This window comes from Ischnura elegans, chromosome 2 (genome assembly GCF_921293095.1).
Source record: "Ischnura elegans chromosome 2, ioIscEleg1.1, whole genome shotgun sequence".
In the NCBI taxonomy this organism is placed as follows: Eukaryota; Metazoa; Arthropoda; class Insecta; order Odonata; family Coenagrionidae; genus Ischnura; species Ischnura elegans.
In genome coordinates, this window is record NC_060247.1 from 43,677,373 (window position 1) to 43,696,421 (window position 19,049).

General features: G+C 41.8%; 1 protein-coding gene across 3 annotated transcripts in view; it reads left to right on the forward strand.

Annotated features, from left to right (window-relative positions):
• Positions 1–8,796, forward strand: part of LOC124153655 (homeobox protein unc-4 homolog) — a 354,512-nt gene extending 345,716 nt beyond the window's left edge. For all 3 annotated transcript variants that reach the window (XM_046526951.1, XM_046526952.1, XM_046526953.1), the window contains exons 5-6: positions 2,306–2,480; positions 5,426–8,796. In XM_046526951.1, the coding sequence (XP_046382907.1) occupies positions 2,306–2,480; positions 5,426–6,450 (1,200 nt within the window). In that variant the 3' untranslated portion in view covers positions 6,451–8,796. The remainder of the gene's footprint in view (positions 1–2,305; positions 2,481–5,425) is intronic.
• Positions 8,797–19,049: the final 10,253 nt, after the last annotated feature.

Sequence of the window (19,049 nt, forward strand, 5' to 3'; positions counted from 1 at the left end):
GATTTATGGTCTTTACGCTGCTCTTTATCAGCAAATCCTTCTTACTGAAATTGCTATAATGTGATTTGTCATGGGTTATTATGTACTACGATATATCTTGGTTTGCACCATTTAATACAAATTATGCGCACTCGGCAGGGCTAAATTTAAATATTTTCCATTTGTATGCACACTTAAAGGTATGGTTTATGATATTGTAACAGGATGGCTATTTCAATCTTTGTGCCTCTGGCCACTTTCCTTTTGCTAAAATGTGAAACACAATCAAGAAACGATGCAGATTTTACGGTAAAAATTCTTTCAGTCGTATGATAGTTTATTTTTTGTTATGGAATTACTTTTTGGTTAATATTATATTTATTAGTTTTTCGCTTTTGTGTCATATGATAAACTGGAATCGGCATTTTATCAAATCTCAATTCTTATCGCACTTCGAGATTGATAACAAACAATAGCATAATTCTTAGCAGTTTCAATAATGAGCAATTTTACAGGCATTGAATGCTTCATGAATACACCATTTTACATTAGACTTTCTATTTAAGAGTATCAATTCGAAAGCAGTGTGACGACATCTTAAATGCGAGAATAATGAGCCTTGAGCAAAAAGACCCACCAGTCCCTTCTAACATCTCTCGTCACAAAGCTTTCTTCGACGACATTGGCCCACATAAATAACACCTTCCGACGCTTTATATAGGGAAATAAGAACGAGGGCACCCTCCACTCTTAGTTTGCCGTCGCTTTGTGAGAGAGAAAGGGAGACCCTCGGTGAGACTGCAATGCGAGGAATGTTCTGTCGGGCGAGGGATCCTTCGATCGAGACGAGGAGACGGCGGAGGTGAGGCGCCCGGATATCGGTCGTCCACTTGATGACGCCGGCTTCCTCAACACCCTCCATTGTACTCCGTACTTATTGGACTACGCCTTAATTCCCCTTTACCCAATTCTCACCTCTCCCTTCCACGGCCCACCCTCTTTTCCGACAGGCCTCATATACATGCGCAGTCACGTCCTCTCTCTCGCCTTCCCCTTCCACTCAAGCATGACTTTTCCTTGTAACCCCCACCCCCACCCCGATTCCTCCCTCTCCAAACCACTTAGTCCCCTCCCCCTAATTTCCTCTTTAAGGAGCCCATTCTTCCCATTAGGAATAAAGTCATCCTTTAAGCTGCTCCTTCTGTCACTCCGCCGATCTCACCGAATTCAACCGTTGAGAGAGTGGAGGGGGTCTGATAAATGTGCTGAGGGGATGTGAATCTTATTCATTTTGGGGCGTCCTTCAAGCGTATGAAGGCAAGCAAAGTGTCTCTGTGATGTTCTCTAATAGTACCACAACTGAAGGGCTCGATGTGGCTTGGGACTTATCGAAAATATGATCCCATTATCGCAAGACATCTCCCCTTTATAGGAACTAATCGAACCATGCTGTGCGAAGAACATGCGAAAATTTAAAAGAGAAAGGCGGTGTCGAAGTCTATAAGTTGCTTTTATAGATACAAAATATGTCTTCCATGTTATCACCCCATTTTATCCTAATGTTATTTAATAGTGCTAATTACAGTTTTTTCATTTGTCGAATTGCCGTACATCCGTGGCTAGATGTTTAATATGTGAAATAAAGTAAATTCTGTGGTAACTTTGTTCAGTTTCTTATGTAATTTTAACACTGATTGAAAAAAATTGGCTCCCCTATAATATTTACAGTTCGTAATAAGAGCATATAAATTAAAATATCTGTGCGAAAAAGTAACTTACACAACGGTGAACCCGAAATGAGTCCATTTCCACTGCCAATTGAGGATATTCTGAATTTGAAGTGTTTATTACTGTCTGCCTGGTAGATCTATTAATTATAGCCCATGACATCGGCGCCCCAGCGAGGGGTGGGAGGAGGCAGCTGCCTCCCCCCCCCCCTAGAAGCAAAAATCGCATACGTCTTTAAGGAAATTAATATTTTTTCAAGAAAATGACTTTAAAAACTAATACAGAGCTGTTGCAGTTTCCTTAAAATGTTGGTTTCATTCACCTTTTCCATGCTTAAATCTTACTTGTATAACTTGTACAACCATGGCTTGCCCCCCCCCCCCCTAGTTTTGATCCTGGGTACGCCCTTGGCCCAAGAAAGGGCCTTTTTTTATTTTGGTCGATTTCAATTAATAACAACTTTTAATTTTCACTTGTGCATAAATTTTGTTTTGAATCCATTTTTTTATTTGTGGCACTCATGGGTGCTTTCTGATTGCTTTTAACGCTATCATTCCTTTAAACTAAGTGCTTACGTTCTCTGCCTTTGTGCTTGTAGGTCTGGTTCCAGAACCGGCGGGCCAAGTGGCGGAAGACGGAGAAGTGCTGGGGTCGGAGCACCATCATGGCCGAGTACGGGCTGTACGGCGCCATGGTGCGCCACTCGCTGCCGCTGCCGGAGACCATCTTGAAGAGCGCCAAGGACAACGAGTGCGTCGCCCCCTGGCTGCTAGGTAGGAAAACACTCTGAGAAATCAACAAGAACATCCGACGCAGGTTGGCGCGCTATACGTGAGTATAGCCACGGGCGCTCTCCGTAGGAACATGAAACACGTATAGGCATTCGATAGATATGAATGGTGGGATTTCGTAGGCGTTAGACGGAGGGAGAAGAAAGTAATGGTAGGGAGTAAAGTTTTTTCGTAGGAAAGGTCCCTGATAATGGTCGCTCAGCTGTGATTCTGACTCCTGCTAGACATAAATCTTTCCAAAGGTCCTTGTGACTGAGGTATGGGCCTGATAACTTTGGGGCTGATTATGAGAGAAAGAAAAGTCACTTCGCTTGCGATTTCACGCGATAAAAGTAAAACTATACCTACTGCATTCATGCAGGTTTGTGTGGTGACGCACTTCTTTCTTCATGTATCAAAAAAGTCTTAGGCATGCCTTCTCACCCTCTTAAACATCTGAAGCGGACTGTGGGGTTGTTAAAATATCCAAATATATCAAAAGACGCGATACACAGTCAAAATCTCTGAACTCCCGCGCCGCTCCTATTGAACATGTGAAACTAGCACGGAATGTTAAAGATAAATGCTAAAATTCAGCGCGTTCGTTTCCACGCGAGCGATCACAAAGTTACAATGCGTATCGTGTCACATCAGCTAATCGGAATTCTTAATCAACTGTGCCAAGCCTGAGTTGGGTTGTCTGTATTTAGAAACCTTGAACAAGCACGAAAATTCTGATGACCTGTTTTGACCCGATACGTGATTGAACATATTTTTCGCCATAGCTGCCACTTAAGAAAATTTATATACTTGAATCTTTGATTCCAACGCTTATTAGTCCCACCTTTCCTCCAGTGGTGGCGCGAGTGATCACAGAGTTTGATTACCTGATGAGTCAAATCGGATGGTTTGCTTTTTTGGCAACACTAGCGATAAGGATCTGATGCACAGTTGAGCGATGAGTATCTATGGACCTTGGAATAGGAATTCGAACAACGGAGGGGAGGGGATATTAGGCAGGGTGTGAATGAGGATGTTAGAGAGAGAGAGAAGGGAAGAAGAGAAGTGGTGGGGGACGAAGTTTTTGTTGTAGGCGTCGGGGAACACGGAAAGTGAGACGGCGGAAATTAAGAATGAGAGGAAGACGTTTTCTCGCGTGGAGTGGGTTGAATTGAGGTGGATCTTGAAGGGGGACGGGCTTGAGGGTTGACGAGGGCGTGTGGGGAGAGTTGGAGGGATGGCTAAGGTGGTTGGCTTTTTTTTATTTTGTTCGAGCGCGAGCTCTGGTTCTAGCTGGGAGTGCGTGTGAGGCGGGAAGAATGGGAAGAGGATGAGTAAGCAGGACTGTGAATTGAATACGGGGAGGTTGAGAGAGGAAGGAGTTTTGAAGGGGAGGGGAAGGATGGAGGTGTTGGCTTGTGGTGGAGAGACAGAGGAAGTTGACGAAAGGAAGGGGTGGGCGTGAAGGGGGAGGTGGAGACAGGGAGTGAGGATGGAACATCAGGGTTGCTTGCGCGGGTGTCGGGCTGAGCAAGCCGCGGACGACGGATATCAAACGTTTGACCGTGACGCCTTAGCCGTCGGATACCCCCCAAGTATGCAGTTTGACGGATAGGTTCCTCCTAATGGGACAAAGGATGGCTAGGAAATTTTTGAGGTACTTCTTGAGAGGACGAATCGCTTCCGCTCGACTGGTCGTCTAACTTTATCTTTTTCGTGACGTGATACTCGTTTGAAACTAGCGCTATCTTCTTGAAATCGTTGAGGAACGTAACGAAAACCCTTATCAATATTTGACAGCAAATCAATTGTAAACACTTCAACTCTGAGAAAACATTAATGTAATTTTGAGTTCATGTAAATTTGAAATCGAATGGCCAACAAATTTTGTTAAGGATTTTACGTTGTGTTACCTGAACGTTTCAAGTTGGTGGTCTGTTTTAAACGAGATATACGTCACGAAAAAAAATCGTGCGTCCTTTTAAATTCACATATGTACACCGTAATACTTTATAGAGAGAGCAGTGTTTCTCTTTCATTATGACGTGATATGGAGCGATATAAGTGAGACTTAGGTTTACACATTTGTTGCCGTACACTAATTTCAATTCTTTTTATCCGCTTGAAGATCCGTGAAAGTGGCTCATGTATACGGACGGAGCAGTTATCTATTCATTTAGACACTTATCTTTCCGTCATCCAAGAAACACATTCATGAACAATGCAAGTTTAGCTAAAAAATGCTAATATTTAATCTCTATTTTGATATCTGAGTTTTCTTCACATAGTCATGCTTATGAAAGTTGTTATTATTAGTTCAGAGAGAAAATCAATCTTGCGAATCAATTTTATTTCATAGAAGTAAAAAAAATTAAATCCGATATTTTCGAGAACACAATTTACACATTCCCTTGTATACAAAACAATTTCAATGGATTTTATAAACATTACGCACACTTTAATTTGTAATAAATGTTATATATTTTATAGTGTAGTTAACTAAACTAAAAATAACTCTTAACTAAATTAAAAACTAAATTTGGCGTCGAATAAATCCCTGTTTTCGTTCAATACATTCGAATTTCTTTTGCGATGAATTATTTTTATAATAGCTGATAAAATTCTTAATGATTGATTCATGGTGAAGTCAAAATTAATAACATCCATCACCCCTTGAAAACCATGTTTCAAGACATGTGGAGAGGTTCGAAAAGAGCCTTGCCACTAAAATTTGATTCACTGGTTTCGCGTGATTAACGGGAGTGTAAGCGGGCAGCCGACAGGTATTTTGATGGAGACTTGCCGCTGACCTGACTTCGTTCTGAACTTCCAGGGATGCGCCAACTGCCTTTTTTAGGAAATCCTCTTGGATTGACTAGGGTTAGCTAAATGGAAAAATCGCAAGGAATTTAATTTCAGCCCGACCATTTCAATTGTATATCCCTTAGGTATGCACCGGAAGTCACTGGAGGCAGCGCAACAGCTGAAGGACACTGAGGAGAGCGACAAGGAGTCGACCTGCTCGCCCGAAAGCCACTGCAGCAACGGCGGAGAGTGCGGCAGCGGAGCCGGAGGCGGTGGGGGCGGCGCCGGGGGAGGTGGAGGTGAAGGCGGTGGGAGCGGTGGAGGCGGAGGCGCGGAGTCCAGGCAGGGAGGGGGCAGGAGCGGAGAGTCCGGCGAGAGGACCTCGCGGCCAGAGAAAGGCCCTTCGCCGGGGGCATCCGAGGGAGTCCACTCGTCCCCTCCGCCCCCGAGGCCCCCTCTCTCCCACCCACATATGGCCCACCTGGGGCCACACCTCGTTGGTCCCCCGCACCGGCCACACCACCATCACAGCCCTCACCCGCACCCAAGCCACTCCCCCGCCTCCTCGCTCTCGGCCGCATCCGCCGCGCTCAAGCAGCACCACCAAGACCTCCTCCTGCACCACCAACACCACCACCACCACAACCCGTTCCAGCAGGCGCACCACCATCCGCAATTCCCGGGGATGGGCTACCACCCGCCGGGGGGGCCTCCGATGAGGACCCCCGCCGCCTCCTCACCTTCCCCCTCGCCTTCTTCATCGTCCTCTTCCTCCTCGTCATCCTCGCTCAAGGACCTGGGGGCCCTCTCAGCCCCCGCCTCCGCCATCCCGCCCCCACTGTCCCTCGTCCCGCCCCCGAGGCAGCAGCCTCCGAGTCCCACAGCCGACCCGGAGGAGTTCCGCAACAATAGCATCGCGTGCTTGAGAGCGAAGGCTCAGGAGCACCAGGCCAAGTTGCTAAGCGACGCGGTGAGGCGGGGGGCTGTGGCAGCGGCGGCGGCGGCCGCGCTCCTCAATGGGGGCGGAGGAGGAGGGCTGGCCCCACCGGCACCCGCGTCCGCCTCATCGCCTCCGCCGCCCCCGCCGAGCGACTCGGCCGGACCCGGCAGCGGAGAGGGCCGGGATGGAATGCCGTCGGCGGGCAGCTCGCCGCCCGGCATGTTCTGACGCCGGGGCGGCGAAGAGCCCTCGACGGACGGGCACGCGACGTAATCGGTCCATGCTGGGAGATGGGTCGTCCGCGGCGGTCGAATATTCTGCGCCCGTAAGGGAGGATGCCGGAGATGTCAGCGGCAATGCGACTAAACGGGATTGGAACCAGGAATAAACTGCAATGATTGTTCGCAGGGCTGATTTGTACCCACATTCTTCGAGTAAACTTCATCACTCCCACAAGGATTTTGTGAATGATGTCCCGTTGGAACCAGAAAAATCTCTCTGTTCTTATTTGTTCCATCTACAGTTAAAACTTGTTACAAAGACGAAAGTTTTAAAAAAGGTGTGTGTACTTTCAAGCGTTTTCTGGTATCCTCGTACGCAGCATATGCACCCGTTAGCTTTATTGCTGAACTCCCATGAATCCTTCCCACGGGACGTTAAATAAATTCATTGTTTTGCTCAGGAGAAACTGGGTGGGTGTTCGGCGAGTCATGATGAACTTGAATGTTCACCGCCCTGTTTCGCAAATTGTTTTCCCACCTCGTTCCTGGACGCGCTGGCGTGTTTGATGTGTGTGGTCAAGAGGCGAGAAAACTGTTTAAGTCTCCTTCGTCTCAGAGTGTGTTTGGTGTGTGAATGTTGAGCCAGGTTTGTGCTAGTGGAAGACCGGGACACGTATCGACGCGACCTGAGATAGGACTCATTATCGAATGCAATTCTCTCGTCCGCGAATCTGTGGCAGAAGCATTAGTAACGAGTGTACAATGCGGCCTGTACTTCCAGACCGACTGGGTGCCAAAGTGAACGGATCTCGAGTTTCCTCGGATCGTGCAATGCCTAAGGCTGCTTTTATTATCATCCCACATCGAAAAAAAAATATATATGGGTTTCGTTCGGACTTTTGTGAAGAGCGAACGAAAATATAGATGCATATAAAAAGTATATATGAAATATATATAAAATTAAATATATAACGTATTGCTTATTACATTTTCTTAAAAAAAATCAAATCGAAATGATGAGACGATATGGTTGAATCGTTCCACGTTGCTTCTAGTTTTCTGAAGTGCCGGTAAAGCAAATATACATGTGAAATAAGCGAACTATTGTGTACATGTAAATTATGATGGGAAAATAGAAATAGTCTTAATTTAAGTGCAATAGTTTACAGCAGATAAAAAAGTGAACTCAAGTGAAAGAGTACCGCGATATGTTTTTACGAAAGCTTTCTGAACATGGTCTCATGACTCGTTGGGTAATGGCATACCGCAAAAGGAGACTGTGAACTCCACTATTTTTTACCCTCTGTTTGTTGATAAGCGGGACAGATACTGTAATGCAAAGAATTTAAGTGCCGAAGTTGACGTAGACTGCACCTCTGAAATTTATTTAATTTATTTCATTTTTATTGTGTTATTTTCTCTCGGCTGGTATTTTTATTTGAAATTTAAAAACTGAAATTACTTTTTTAAAAAAAACAACACTTAAATTCACTCAAAAATGCATAGTTTTCAATATCTTCGTGGAAATGTATGCTGATCGTGAGGAAGGTTTCATTTTGCATCGTTTCTTCAGAACTGTATCCATTTCCAAATTTTAGAGGTACCTACCACACTAATTGCTTGTTCTAAATGTGTGGTTTTCCTGCAATCTATTCTAACTTCTATATTTTTTTAGAATAGAAACTTTGCCCTGGTGGTGACATATATAAGCAGCAGAGTGAAAAACAAGTGAATCCATATTTCTGTACCATACGGTGACGTTCACTGTCCACTTTCGGTAACAAAAATCTTTGCAGTCTAAACCTACTCAGAAATAAGTCAGAATGTGAGATAGTTTGGATGATAATATATTACCTACGATGTATATAAAAAAACAGCAAATTTTATCAGAGTAACTCTTTTAAGTGGACGAATAATACTATGAGAGAGAGATATATATAAATACAAATAATATATTTGATGCCTCCTTCATACTAAGAGTGTTGTGAATAAATGGACTACTAATTGTTTGCATCCCTGATTTTGGAAGCCTCATCAATATTTCTCTGTAGTTATTTTTTCCGTTGTTTCGCCGTTCCAATTGCTGCCCTCAACATTCAATTGTCTTCTCTCTCTCTATTTGTCCTAATCACTCGCCTACCTTCTCCAAATTCTTCTACTCTTCATTACAATCCTTCATGATTCCTCCTTAAACGTTATCCTTTCATCTTATCTCAGGAGGAAAGATGCTGTATTACAAAATGCCATTATTTATTCGTGCAACATGAAAAATAACAATAATAACTATGTATTCATACACCTAAATGTACTTCTTGTGAAGTTTGAATAAATAGATTTGTGGATGGGAAATTAACCATGCATTTGCTTATTTTATGTGCCGCAATATCCATGCCTTCCCCTCATCAAGTGTATTAAAATCATATCACATACTTGTGTGAGTATGAATTTACGTTGACATGTTTTTTATCACCTAAGCCGCAGAATTGCTTGAGACGGTACTTGACAAACTTTTGGTTATCGATCGATAGCAGTAAATCCAATCCACTGTTTGGTCGGAAATATGTCATAACAATAAAATTGACCAAATTTTTATTCTTCTAACAGTTCTGTGTTTCTTTTTCTCTTCAATTAGGATCATAAATTAGACATAATTGATAATTGTATGTTTTTTGATGGGTCTCAATGCTTTAACCTTAAACACACTGGTATTTTATAGACGTAAATCAAGGATATCGTAAAGTCGTAAAGCAAGGCCTGAACTAGAATGCTAATGCTTAATTGAAGTAATGTATTTCATAATCATCCGGTGTACTTTTTATTAAACCAAAAAACGAATCATTTTCATTTAACTAGTTCATAAGGGCTTTTGTGTGGTGAAATATCTCATTATGGTTGAGAATACACCGGGAGATCGGACTAGCACCTTTAGCGGCAAATAAGGCTTTCTCTCGCTGCGTATTTTCTGAGTTACCATATTTTAAAGCGCTTCAGAGAATCAGTACTTTTTACGGTTGAAATTCTAACGCGGCGTAATTGAGTACTCACTTTATCTCATCAAAATATCCCCGTCTAATAGATCCAATGTGCCATTATACTAGAAGGTTTTCATCTGATGCCTTTTAACTGGAGAGAGAGTACGATAGCGAGGAATTTATTTCCCTTAAGGACCCGTGTTAGTTGATTTTTGTTCCAGTCTGGCAGCGGGAGCCTTACAGGACAGTGCGTAGTGGTTGGAGCACCGAAGTCCTCTTCCGTAGCTCTTCTGAAACCTGGAGAAAAGGTTAGTTTGAGTGATCTCTTTTAAAAAGTTGAAACTTTTTCTTTCTTTCCATGGTTTGCGACACATTTTTTCTCCACGTGCCATTTTCAGCTTCTATATATGCGTTAAAATGAATGACGTGGCTTTTTCCAAAGCCAGGCCAGAAAGTCATTAATTGTGCGTTTTTTATACCTGGGTCTATTATTCATAACGTGAATGGTACAAGTAATGAGCCAAAATCATGAGACTATATCTTGCCAAATTTTATGGATTCCCAGTTTTGTCCTCATGGCAGCTAGTTTTCACGAGCACCTGTCATATCCTCCTTACTCAGTTTTAAAGGTTCATGTCAAAACTCATAATCAGGGCGCTGAAAAGCATTCTCATATCCTGCCTACTGAACGTAACACAAGATGATGGAGTGTAAAACGTCTTTTCTGAGATTTTTTTTTTCAAATGATGGTAAAATAACGGCTCGCTGCATGCTTTACGGCCTCTGTGGGAGCGAGAGTGGTTTGAAGTAAATCCTTTCCTTCTAACTTATAGGTCACGAGTTCAGATCCCTAGCCCTCCAATAGGGTAGGGTTCTTCACCTCAGGTGTTGATATTTTTTATTTTCCACGTCGCTATATGTCATATATTGAAGGGGTTGAATAAATGGTCAATAAATCAAACGCATTAGTGTGATTTTAATAGCCCTCACTCGTAAGAACACTGAGTAAACTTTCAAATCATACGATGTAAGTTCCCACTAAATCTTATTCGTCAATTTATTCAAACTTTGACGCTACAATCTGGGAAATTTATTCTATGGACTTGCCTTCAAATTTAAGCCACAAATTGAGTTTAATTTTGAAAACTCAAGCCAAGGGTATTGAGGTTAAAATTTTCCATGGGAAAGCCCCGAGTGAAAAGTGAAGATTTTTATGTCAGGATAAACGTGATTCAACACTCACTTTTTATCACCTGGTGATCTTCATGCTAATGAGGAATAAGCGCTGAAGAATATGTGTCGCTGGCTTCCGTGGCGGCGGGATAAAGTGATCGTTTACCAAATATGTGGTCGCGATTTCATGCCGCGCCAGGGTATGTTTCCTCTATCCTGCTAATGGATGTTTGTGATCGTTTAGTTTTAATTGCTTGAATGCCTGACACAAAGGGATTATTTTTTTCTGTTTTCTGTAAATAAATAAACAGTGAGCATTTAACTTGTAAAATATTTGTTTTAACTATTGAATTTGCAACTCCTAAATTTCTCACTTTTTATGCTTTGATGCATCCCCTAGTCTCCGATATAAATGGATCTTATTCCCTTCAGTTGGGAAAAAAGACATATTTTGTGTTAAGTCAATGATAAATTTTATTTCTAATCGTTTTTTAATCCCTTGCTTTTTCTTAGAATTCTCTTTTAATCACACTAAGTCATCCCCCACTGTGATGGGGAACCCTGAAGACTGAGGTGGCCCATATTGCCAAGAGCATATGATTCAGTCCTTGGTACTTAACAAAAATTCGTCGCAATCAAATGGAATCTAAAAAAAAACTAGCAAACGTATCCATCCTATTATGGAGTATATGTTAGTACAATGGTCAGAATTAGTAAGCAGCCGCGGGTCATTCACGATAGCTCGGCCGACCCTCAGTATTTTAAATTTCAGGCGAGTCTAGCTCATAGTCCCCCCAAAGCCATATAGGTATTGTAGGACGTCTAGGATTGAGAATAATTTCGATTTTACGTTGCAAATTATAGGATTGGAAGAAATATGCAAAAGACAACGTTGCACAGTTATTACTCTGTACAAATTTTACTACACTAATCGCTTTCCAAGCATATTATAATAATTCTCGTCTAGCGCTGAAACACTTATCGTCGTAGCACTTGTATGTCCCTTATCGCCCTTATCTAGGGTAATTATTCATGACATTGCTCATGCGAGGAAACGGTGCTAGCTGAGATGGAGGCAGAGAGGAAGAAGTTTTCTCTCAGAGTCATTTGTAAATGTTACCCATAACGCTAAACACATGTTCACCGGATTCCCCTCAAATGTTTCTAATCTTCATCAAGTTTTTTTTTTCTCATCCCGAATTGCCATTGATAAGAAAGAAATCTATAACACTATCAGCGCTTTAAAATAAATTTGGTGTATCATATAACTTAAATCTTAAAAATGTTCATAAGACATACATTCTCTCTCATGTATCCTCTTGTAACTGTTTTCATTACGCTCCGTAAGTCAGAGCGACAAAATTAAAAAATATATATAAAGTGAATATACATGGTAAATATAATTAAGTTAGGTTTATTTGAACTCTCACATTTATCTGCATTATTGTTCCCGGTTGGAAAGATTCAACGAACTGAAAAGGTTATAAAGAAGATTCCATACAGACCAGATATAGTGCAGGAGTTTGTTAAACATTGTATTCCTTACACTAAAGCTACAGAAAAGTCATTTATTTCAAAATTTAAGGGGATGTATTTAATTTCAACAAAAAAAAACGAAACCATTATCATGCTCTTCTTGAACACTATCATATCTGAAATTCTGAGATAAATAGTGTCAAAGTTCCTGGATAGTATCTTTTGCTTTGATTAAAATTTCTCGAGAACATATAGGGCCTCTTATGATGCCATTATTTCGGTGGTGTGGTGGCCTCGAATCGCCTCAAATTGCTTATTTCTGCAAACACTAGCAATAAATGAAGGCGATTTCTTCTCAGCCCAATATAAACTATATTATATTTTATCATGTTCATTAATCAACCTTTTGCGGGACATTATTTCTTTTCAATCAGAGTTTAACTCGGTTGCCAGTATTCAATTCAGGAAAGAAATCATTTTGGACAATTAATTGCATGTAAAAGAGAATAAAAGCTAAACAGAAATTATAATTTCTTACCATCACCTGGACTGTTGCTACTGATGTGTCTTTCACTATTTTTTTTACCCTGCAAGAATTTAGTTATTCAAACAATAATCTCCTGAAATCTGTTTCCTACATTTCTTTAAAAGCTTCAATTCTCATTGACTTTGAATTTGCAATTTCTATTGTGGGAGTATCTTTTACTCTTCCAGTATTATCTTAAAAAATTAGTTCTGGGATTATTCATATAATGTTTATTAATTACTTTATTTTGAATCGGATCTTATTTTTTAGCATAATTAAATTTATTAAGCCATGTACATTTAATTTAATTGAAATACATTATCAAAAATCGTTGATTATTTAGTGAAAACAGTTACTGCAGTTGAATGAAAAGCTATTTCAAAGTTTTAGATCCTCAGAGTAAATTCTAGGTTCATTCTCATAAATGGGGCTTTTGTTTAGCGTTTTCCAGAAGTTAACGTTTTTTGGACCAATATAATTCCATGTGAAGTCAAAGATAATGGTCTATGGTTTCTCATGTAGTGCTGTAATGACTGTCAAGTGCCCTGACTTCAGTATTTTACCACATAGGCACTTACTTGGGCAAGAGTTTAATCAGACCTCATCCTGGTGTCTTTTGAAGTAGAATTTATTTAATTTCTTTCCTCGTGAACAATACTAACGGCTTTACAATAGGTTTCCAGTGGTAATAATGGGATACAAAAACAATCATGCTCCCAATAGGGATCATCTACCCAGGTGGGACTCGAACCCACGACCTTAAGTTTGGCAAGCGTGGACTTTACCCCACCGTTACCGAGGCCAGTAGAATTCTATAATTCTAACGCCTGAATGCTAAACGTCAAACTGAAGGTGCCAGCAGGAAGGCTGCTGAAACTGTCGCAAAAAACAAAGAATACACGGCCAAAACCCTGAACCTGCGAGCTATTCATTTGCTGATAGCGCAAAAATCATGCATGCAGATAATTTTGCGATCTAACATTATTTATACTCAATTTGCATATTTCGCAAGAACACCCTTCCTAGGACATTAAATCGAGTAAATGATACACTGTTCAAATCAGCTGATTTCAATCATCAACTATGAGTTTTCAATTTATGAGTTCTAATCACATCAAACGGTAGCGATGAGTTAGAAGGCACCGCTCTCATACAAGTATTTTTCTCAGTTGTAGATGTCCTCTTGCAATTTAACTGCCTTGTTGACTTGATATTACGCCAAAGAATTCTTGGTTCATGGAATAGAAAAACCTTCTAGTAAGATACCGCTGACATACATGTCGTCTCATATTTCATGCCTGAGAGAGATGACAGTATGATTTTGATTATAATATTATTTATTTGTAAAAAATATGTACTTGAGCACATAACTTTTCTCGGATGAAAGATCTGGTTTCAGTCACGGTAAGTTGTGAATTTATTATAAACTTAATCCATTAAGCCCCATAGTGCTATTAATAATCACATAAATATTTCAATGCTTTTATGAGCAAAATTTGGACATATTAGAAAACGAAAGAATATTGCTTCGGACCGCAATGGCATGTATTTAACTACACATTGAAATAAAAGTGAGATAAAGGGTAGGTATTATATTATGTGTAACCAAGAAAGTAAAGTATTGCACTGCCTGCATAGGATCGTACGTCAATTATCGCATAGTTTTCGATTTACTCCTCTCTCTTTCTCTTACTCCTAATTTAAATTTCGAAATTTAGCCCATCACAGCATAGGAGTTGAGGCAGATTAATTTCAAGCACCTCTTTATATCACTCAAGATTACCCCAAAAAGCCAATAGCTTTTCTCGCGTAAGGTTGATGGTGGAAATGTGCCATCAGCCGGAGCTCAAATATGTCCGACCACTTGGCCCAGTAGAGTCGAGCACAAAAATAGAAAAAGAAATGGAAGGGGGAGCATCGTAGTGGAAGGGGGAAGGAGACAGATGAAAGAAGGGAGGGGGGGACGGAATCGAGCGAAGAATTTCGGAAAGCTCCGGGAGCAAAATGCCGTAGAGGATTATTCTTTTTTTACGGCGCCGGCGGCACGGGCCATAACTCCTCTCGTCAAGTTAACACGGGCGTATAAATCAGCAAGATGTAAGATGGCCCCGGGGGCGGGGGGGAGGGTAGAGAGGGACGGATGGTATTCAAGGAGGTGGTGGGGGAGATCCTGGGGTGGCCTGGTGACAAAGAAGAAGCGTGGGGCGTCCCTTAATACCCCGTTTCCTTCGGAGGGTGGGGCGCATAGCGCATAAGGGATGGCTCCGGGGGCCGAACTCCGCGTTGGGAACCTCAGTCTCTGATTTAAGCGCTCCTCTCCTCCCCAACCTTCGTGAACCCTCTCCCCCATCCCCAAGTGCTGGTAAAAGTACCGAGAAAAACTAACTGGGCTTAATCACAGTTTTTTCGTAACAAAAGTTATCAATTACGAGTACACATTACAGATTTGAACCCTTTCTGACCCAGAGCTGCTTCTGAGAAAAATTAAATTTCAAGACTTCTAAAAAAATAGTAAAAACAAGAAATAAACTAAAAATTTAATTCCATAAAACAACAATAACCATAAAAGGTAAATTAACTAGGCATAAATATAATAATATCAAACAAATAAATACATACTCTATACTATCTCATGATAAATTCTCCATTTACTTGTATGTATTGGTCTTTCTACTATGATGGTCGATGATGTTATCAGTTTCATGGTTTAATGTCTATAATATTGTCTAAAAGCTTGTTATAGTTTCATTGTAAAAATGTGAAATTTCCTACTCGGTCATAACTATTACGGCAGATAACATATTTCGGCATTAAAATTAAAAGCACAAAATATCACTTACTTTAAATCTTTCTTGAAAAGAGCTGAGAGTTTTACTTTTTTAATGTTACTTAGGAGCAACATTGGGTTATAATGGGTTAAATAGTAATCAGCATCGGATTTATGAGGTGGGGCGTGGGTACGTGGCCCCCCTAAATCCGCCTAATACCCTAATACCTTTCCAGACGCTCATAAAAATGACCAGATTTTTAATAAGGCTATCATCACTTTCGTTTTGTTTTGTGAATTACAGAGCCTGCATCATTTAATTTCATATCAATAAATGTCACATTAATATAATGAGAATATTTCACACAGTAATTGCGGTATGTTGTTTTTAATCTCAAATATGAGAGGACCGTTTGCGGGTCAGACCCTTGTGTCTGTAAAAAAAAGATAGTTCCTTTTTAATCGTAAGGAGAAAATTACTAATAAAAGTTACGTTTCGCAAAAAGAAACCGTTGAAAGTAAAAATTACTGCAAAAATAAGCCTTACAAGAAACGGTTGTTGTAACCGTTACCTCCGTTGTACTCGTTACTTTCTTTGTAACAGTTACTTAAGTAATAGTCGTTAAAAGTAACGGTTGCAACGAGAAGAACGATTCTTCCTTCATCGTTAAGAGTAAATTACATATAAAAATTAAATTTCGTTAAAAGTAACCGCTATAAGTCAAAATTACCGCAAAAGTAATCGTTACAAGTAATCCGATTACTTTTACTCGATTACTTACCAACACTACTTCCCCTCCCACGATCTTCTCCTCCCATTTTCCTTCCAAGACAGTTCCCACACGTCCTCCCCCCCTCTTACCCTCTTTCTATCTCCTCTTCCGGCCGACCAAACCGCCCCCTCTCGAGCCATCGCGTTGTAGACGACATCTCCGAGGAAAAACCCACCCCCTCTCTCTCTCCAACACGACTCTTCCAGCTCCCTCGTTACTCCCACCCCCTATCCACATCCCTCGCATCCCAACCCACCCTTTCTTTCAGTTATCCCTGGCGTCCCACGCCTTTCATCTCTCGCGCGACGTCCCATTTTTATGGAATTACGTGCTCGGAGGAGGAGGAGGAAGGTGGGGGAGGGAGCGGTTTAGCGGAGTGAGGAGGCCGCCTAACCGTCGCGCTATAGTGAGAGTAATCTTTTCTTTTTCAGAGAGGACGAGAAAAAAATTAAATGGAGCCGAGATGACTTCTCGGAGGAATCTTCCAGCCAATCTGATCTAGAACCCTGCAAAGCGACTACCAAACTCGCCATCTTTCCCTCGGCTCGCTGAGGAATCGACTTTTTACACTCTTAAGCCTTTAATCAACCGAATGTGGCTGTACACTACCGCTCAGTCGTCTCGACTTAACGATCAACCGCCGATTGTTTACGGGTTTGGGTGACTCGGCAGCCTCTAGAGCAGGGGTCTCGAAATACGGCCCTCGGGCCGGATCCGGCCCGCGCACTCGTTTCAAGTAGCGCGCGATTCTCGCTCGTTTAACTCTGTGAGACACCACTGGGAGCATTGCAGCGCTGTACTGCACGTCAAAGTCACCTTCAACTGTTCGTAAATAAGACATACACCAACGTTGGTATCGAATACTCCAGTCATCGGCAAATTTGCTATCCGGCCCGCGGGGCGATTCGGAACTTGGAATGTGGCCCTCGTGGCCTAGTAAATTGGAGACCCCTGCTCTAGAGCGTTCACTCACAAATTCGCTTCGCTCAAATCTGCAGAGTGGATTAAAATCGTGTCAAGAAATTTTAACCCAGAGTAGCTGATTCCGGTAGAAACCAAAATTACCAATGGTGTTTCGGTCGAAAATTCACCATTTTTAAACAACAGAAAGTTTGCGCCAAGCACTAAAAATTCGCCGCGATTGGACCCTGTTGCTGGATGCTCTGAACAACTCTTGACTTCGAATGCTTTGCCTACCGAAAATGCATCCAAGGCAGCTTTCCAGCGCAGTGGTGGCGCGGCAAAAGGGAAAACTCGCGGCCAATCGGAGCGCTTGGCTAAAATTTTCTGTAGTTTAAAAATGGTGCGTTTTAGACATAAACATCAGAGAGAGTTTATGTTCCTACTGGCATCAGCTGCAACGAGACTCCTAGGGCGGGCTCGCGAGTATGCACTCCCGGGGGCAGGGTCTGTAAGCGCGAGCTTTTTACCTCTGCACCCAGAAGGAGGAGGACAGGAAGGAGAAAGGAAGGAGGCGCCGCCGCGATAGGAGCCCGACGACGCCTCCTGGGACGGGATAAGGAAGGAAGGGAAGGGACGAGGAATCCCGCACCGTCACAAAGGCGGGCGGGTCCTACCATCAGCGAAACCAGGCATCAGCCAATGCTATTCTAACAACTTTGGAGGATTATCCAATAAGGAAGAATAATCCAACGATCAAATCGTTAGATACTGGCATCAGCTATCCAGGATTAAAATTTCGTGAAACCGTTTTCGCTACCTTGTTTAAATGAGGAGCTGTGAGAAGTGAGGCAACATTTCTCGGGCGGCCAGGCGAGTACAACTGCTCTCAATGATTTGACGTCAATTTTGTCCGTACTCGGTCGTAGATTTCTGATTAATATGCCAAAGTGAGGGCTCTCTACTTATTCCTCCATCAAAAACGTATTTAGGAAATGACATACTAACAACCGACCGATTTTGGCCGAGTGCGGAAGCCGTTTGGAGACAATGGTTTGAAACTAGGGCTCAGTGGATGGTTTCATTTGCCGCAATAGCTACGGAAGAAACCCTTCCCTAATGTCGATCCATCGTTGATTGTCGTAGAAAAAATGTTATCACCATCTTTTGATACTAAAAGTTGTCTGCTTTAATTCATTAGTCCTGTCAAATATAGGTTTCCAATATCCATATTCCAATTATCCCGAGGCCTGTATTATTGCTGGCACCGCAATGGTTTAGATAGTTGAGACGATTCTTCGCAGGAATTTACTAGCTAATCTGATTATGGTTTGAAACCAAGGCTCGTTCTATTCCTTTTTTTTAATTTCACCGCAGTAGAGACAAGCCTTCACATCATTCGAGTCGTTGTTAATTGTCGTGCAAAAGAATTGCCAGCCTCTTGTTACGTATTTAGCTGCCTGGTTAAATTCCGTAGTCTTTTCAAATGTAAGTTTCTAAAGGCCTCACTGTACTAAATGTTTTTGTGTTTGATAAATGGGCTAACGCTTTTGTTTTTAGACATTCCAGTTAACCCGAGGTCAGTGTTATTTCTGGCATTATAATAGCTCAGATAGTTAATATGATTCCTTACAAAAGTCTTGTATTCAATTTGTTCGTGAATTGGAACCAAGGCTCGCTTAGTGGTTGTCTTCTTTCGCCGCATTAGGAAAGGGCAAAACCTTCACAAATTAGGATCCGTCATTCATTGCCGTGAGGAAAAGGTGAAACTATATCGCTGCGTGTTAAGCTGTTTAGTTAAATTTGCCTCTTCAAATATAGGTTTCTAATGGCCTCAAGTACTCCACAAAAGGTAGAGCTACGAGTCATAAAATACATTTTTGATTGGTGAACGGGTAGAGAAGACATTCCAATTACCCCATGGTCTGGGTTATTTCTGCCACCACAGTTATTGAGATAGTCGATACGATTGTTCGCAGGAAACTTCCAGCCTATCTGATCCTAATTTGGAACCAAGGC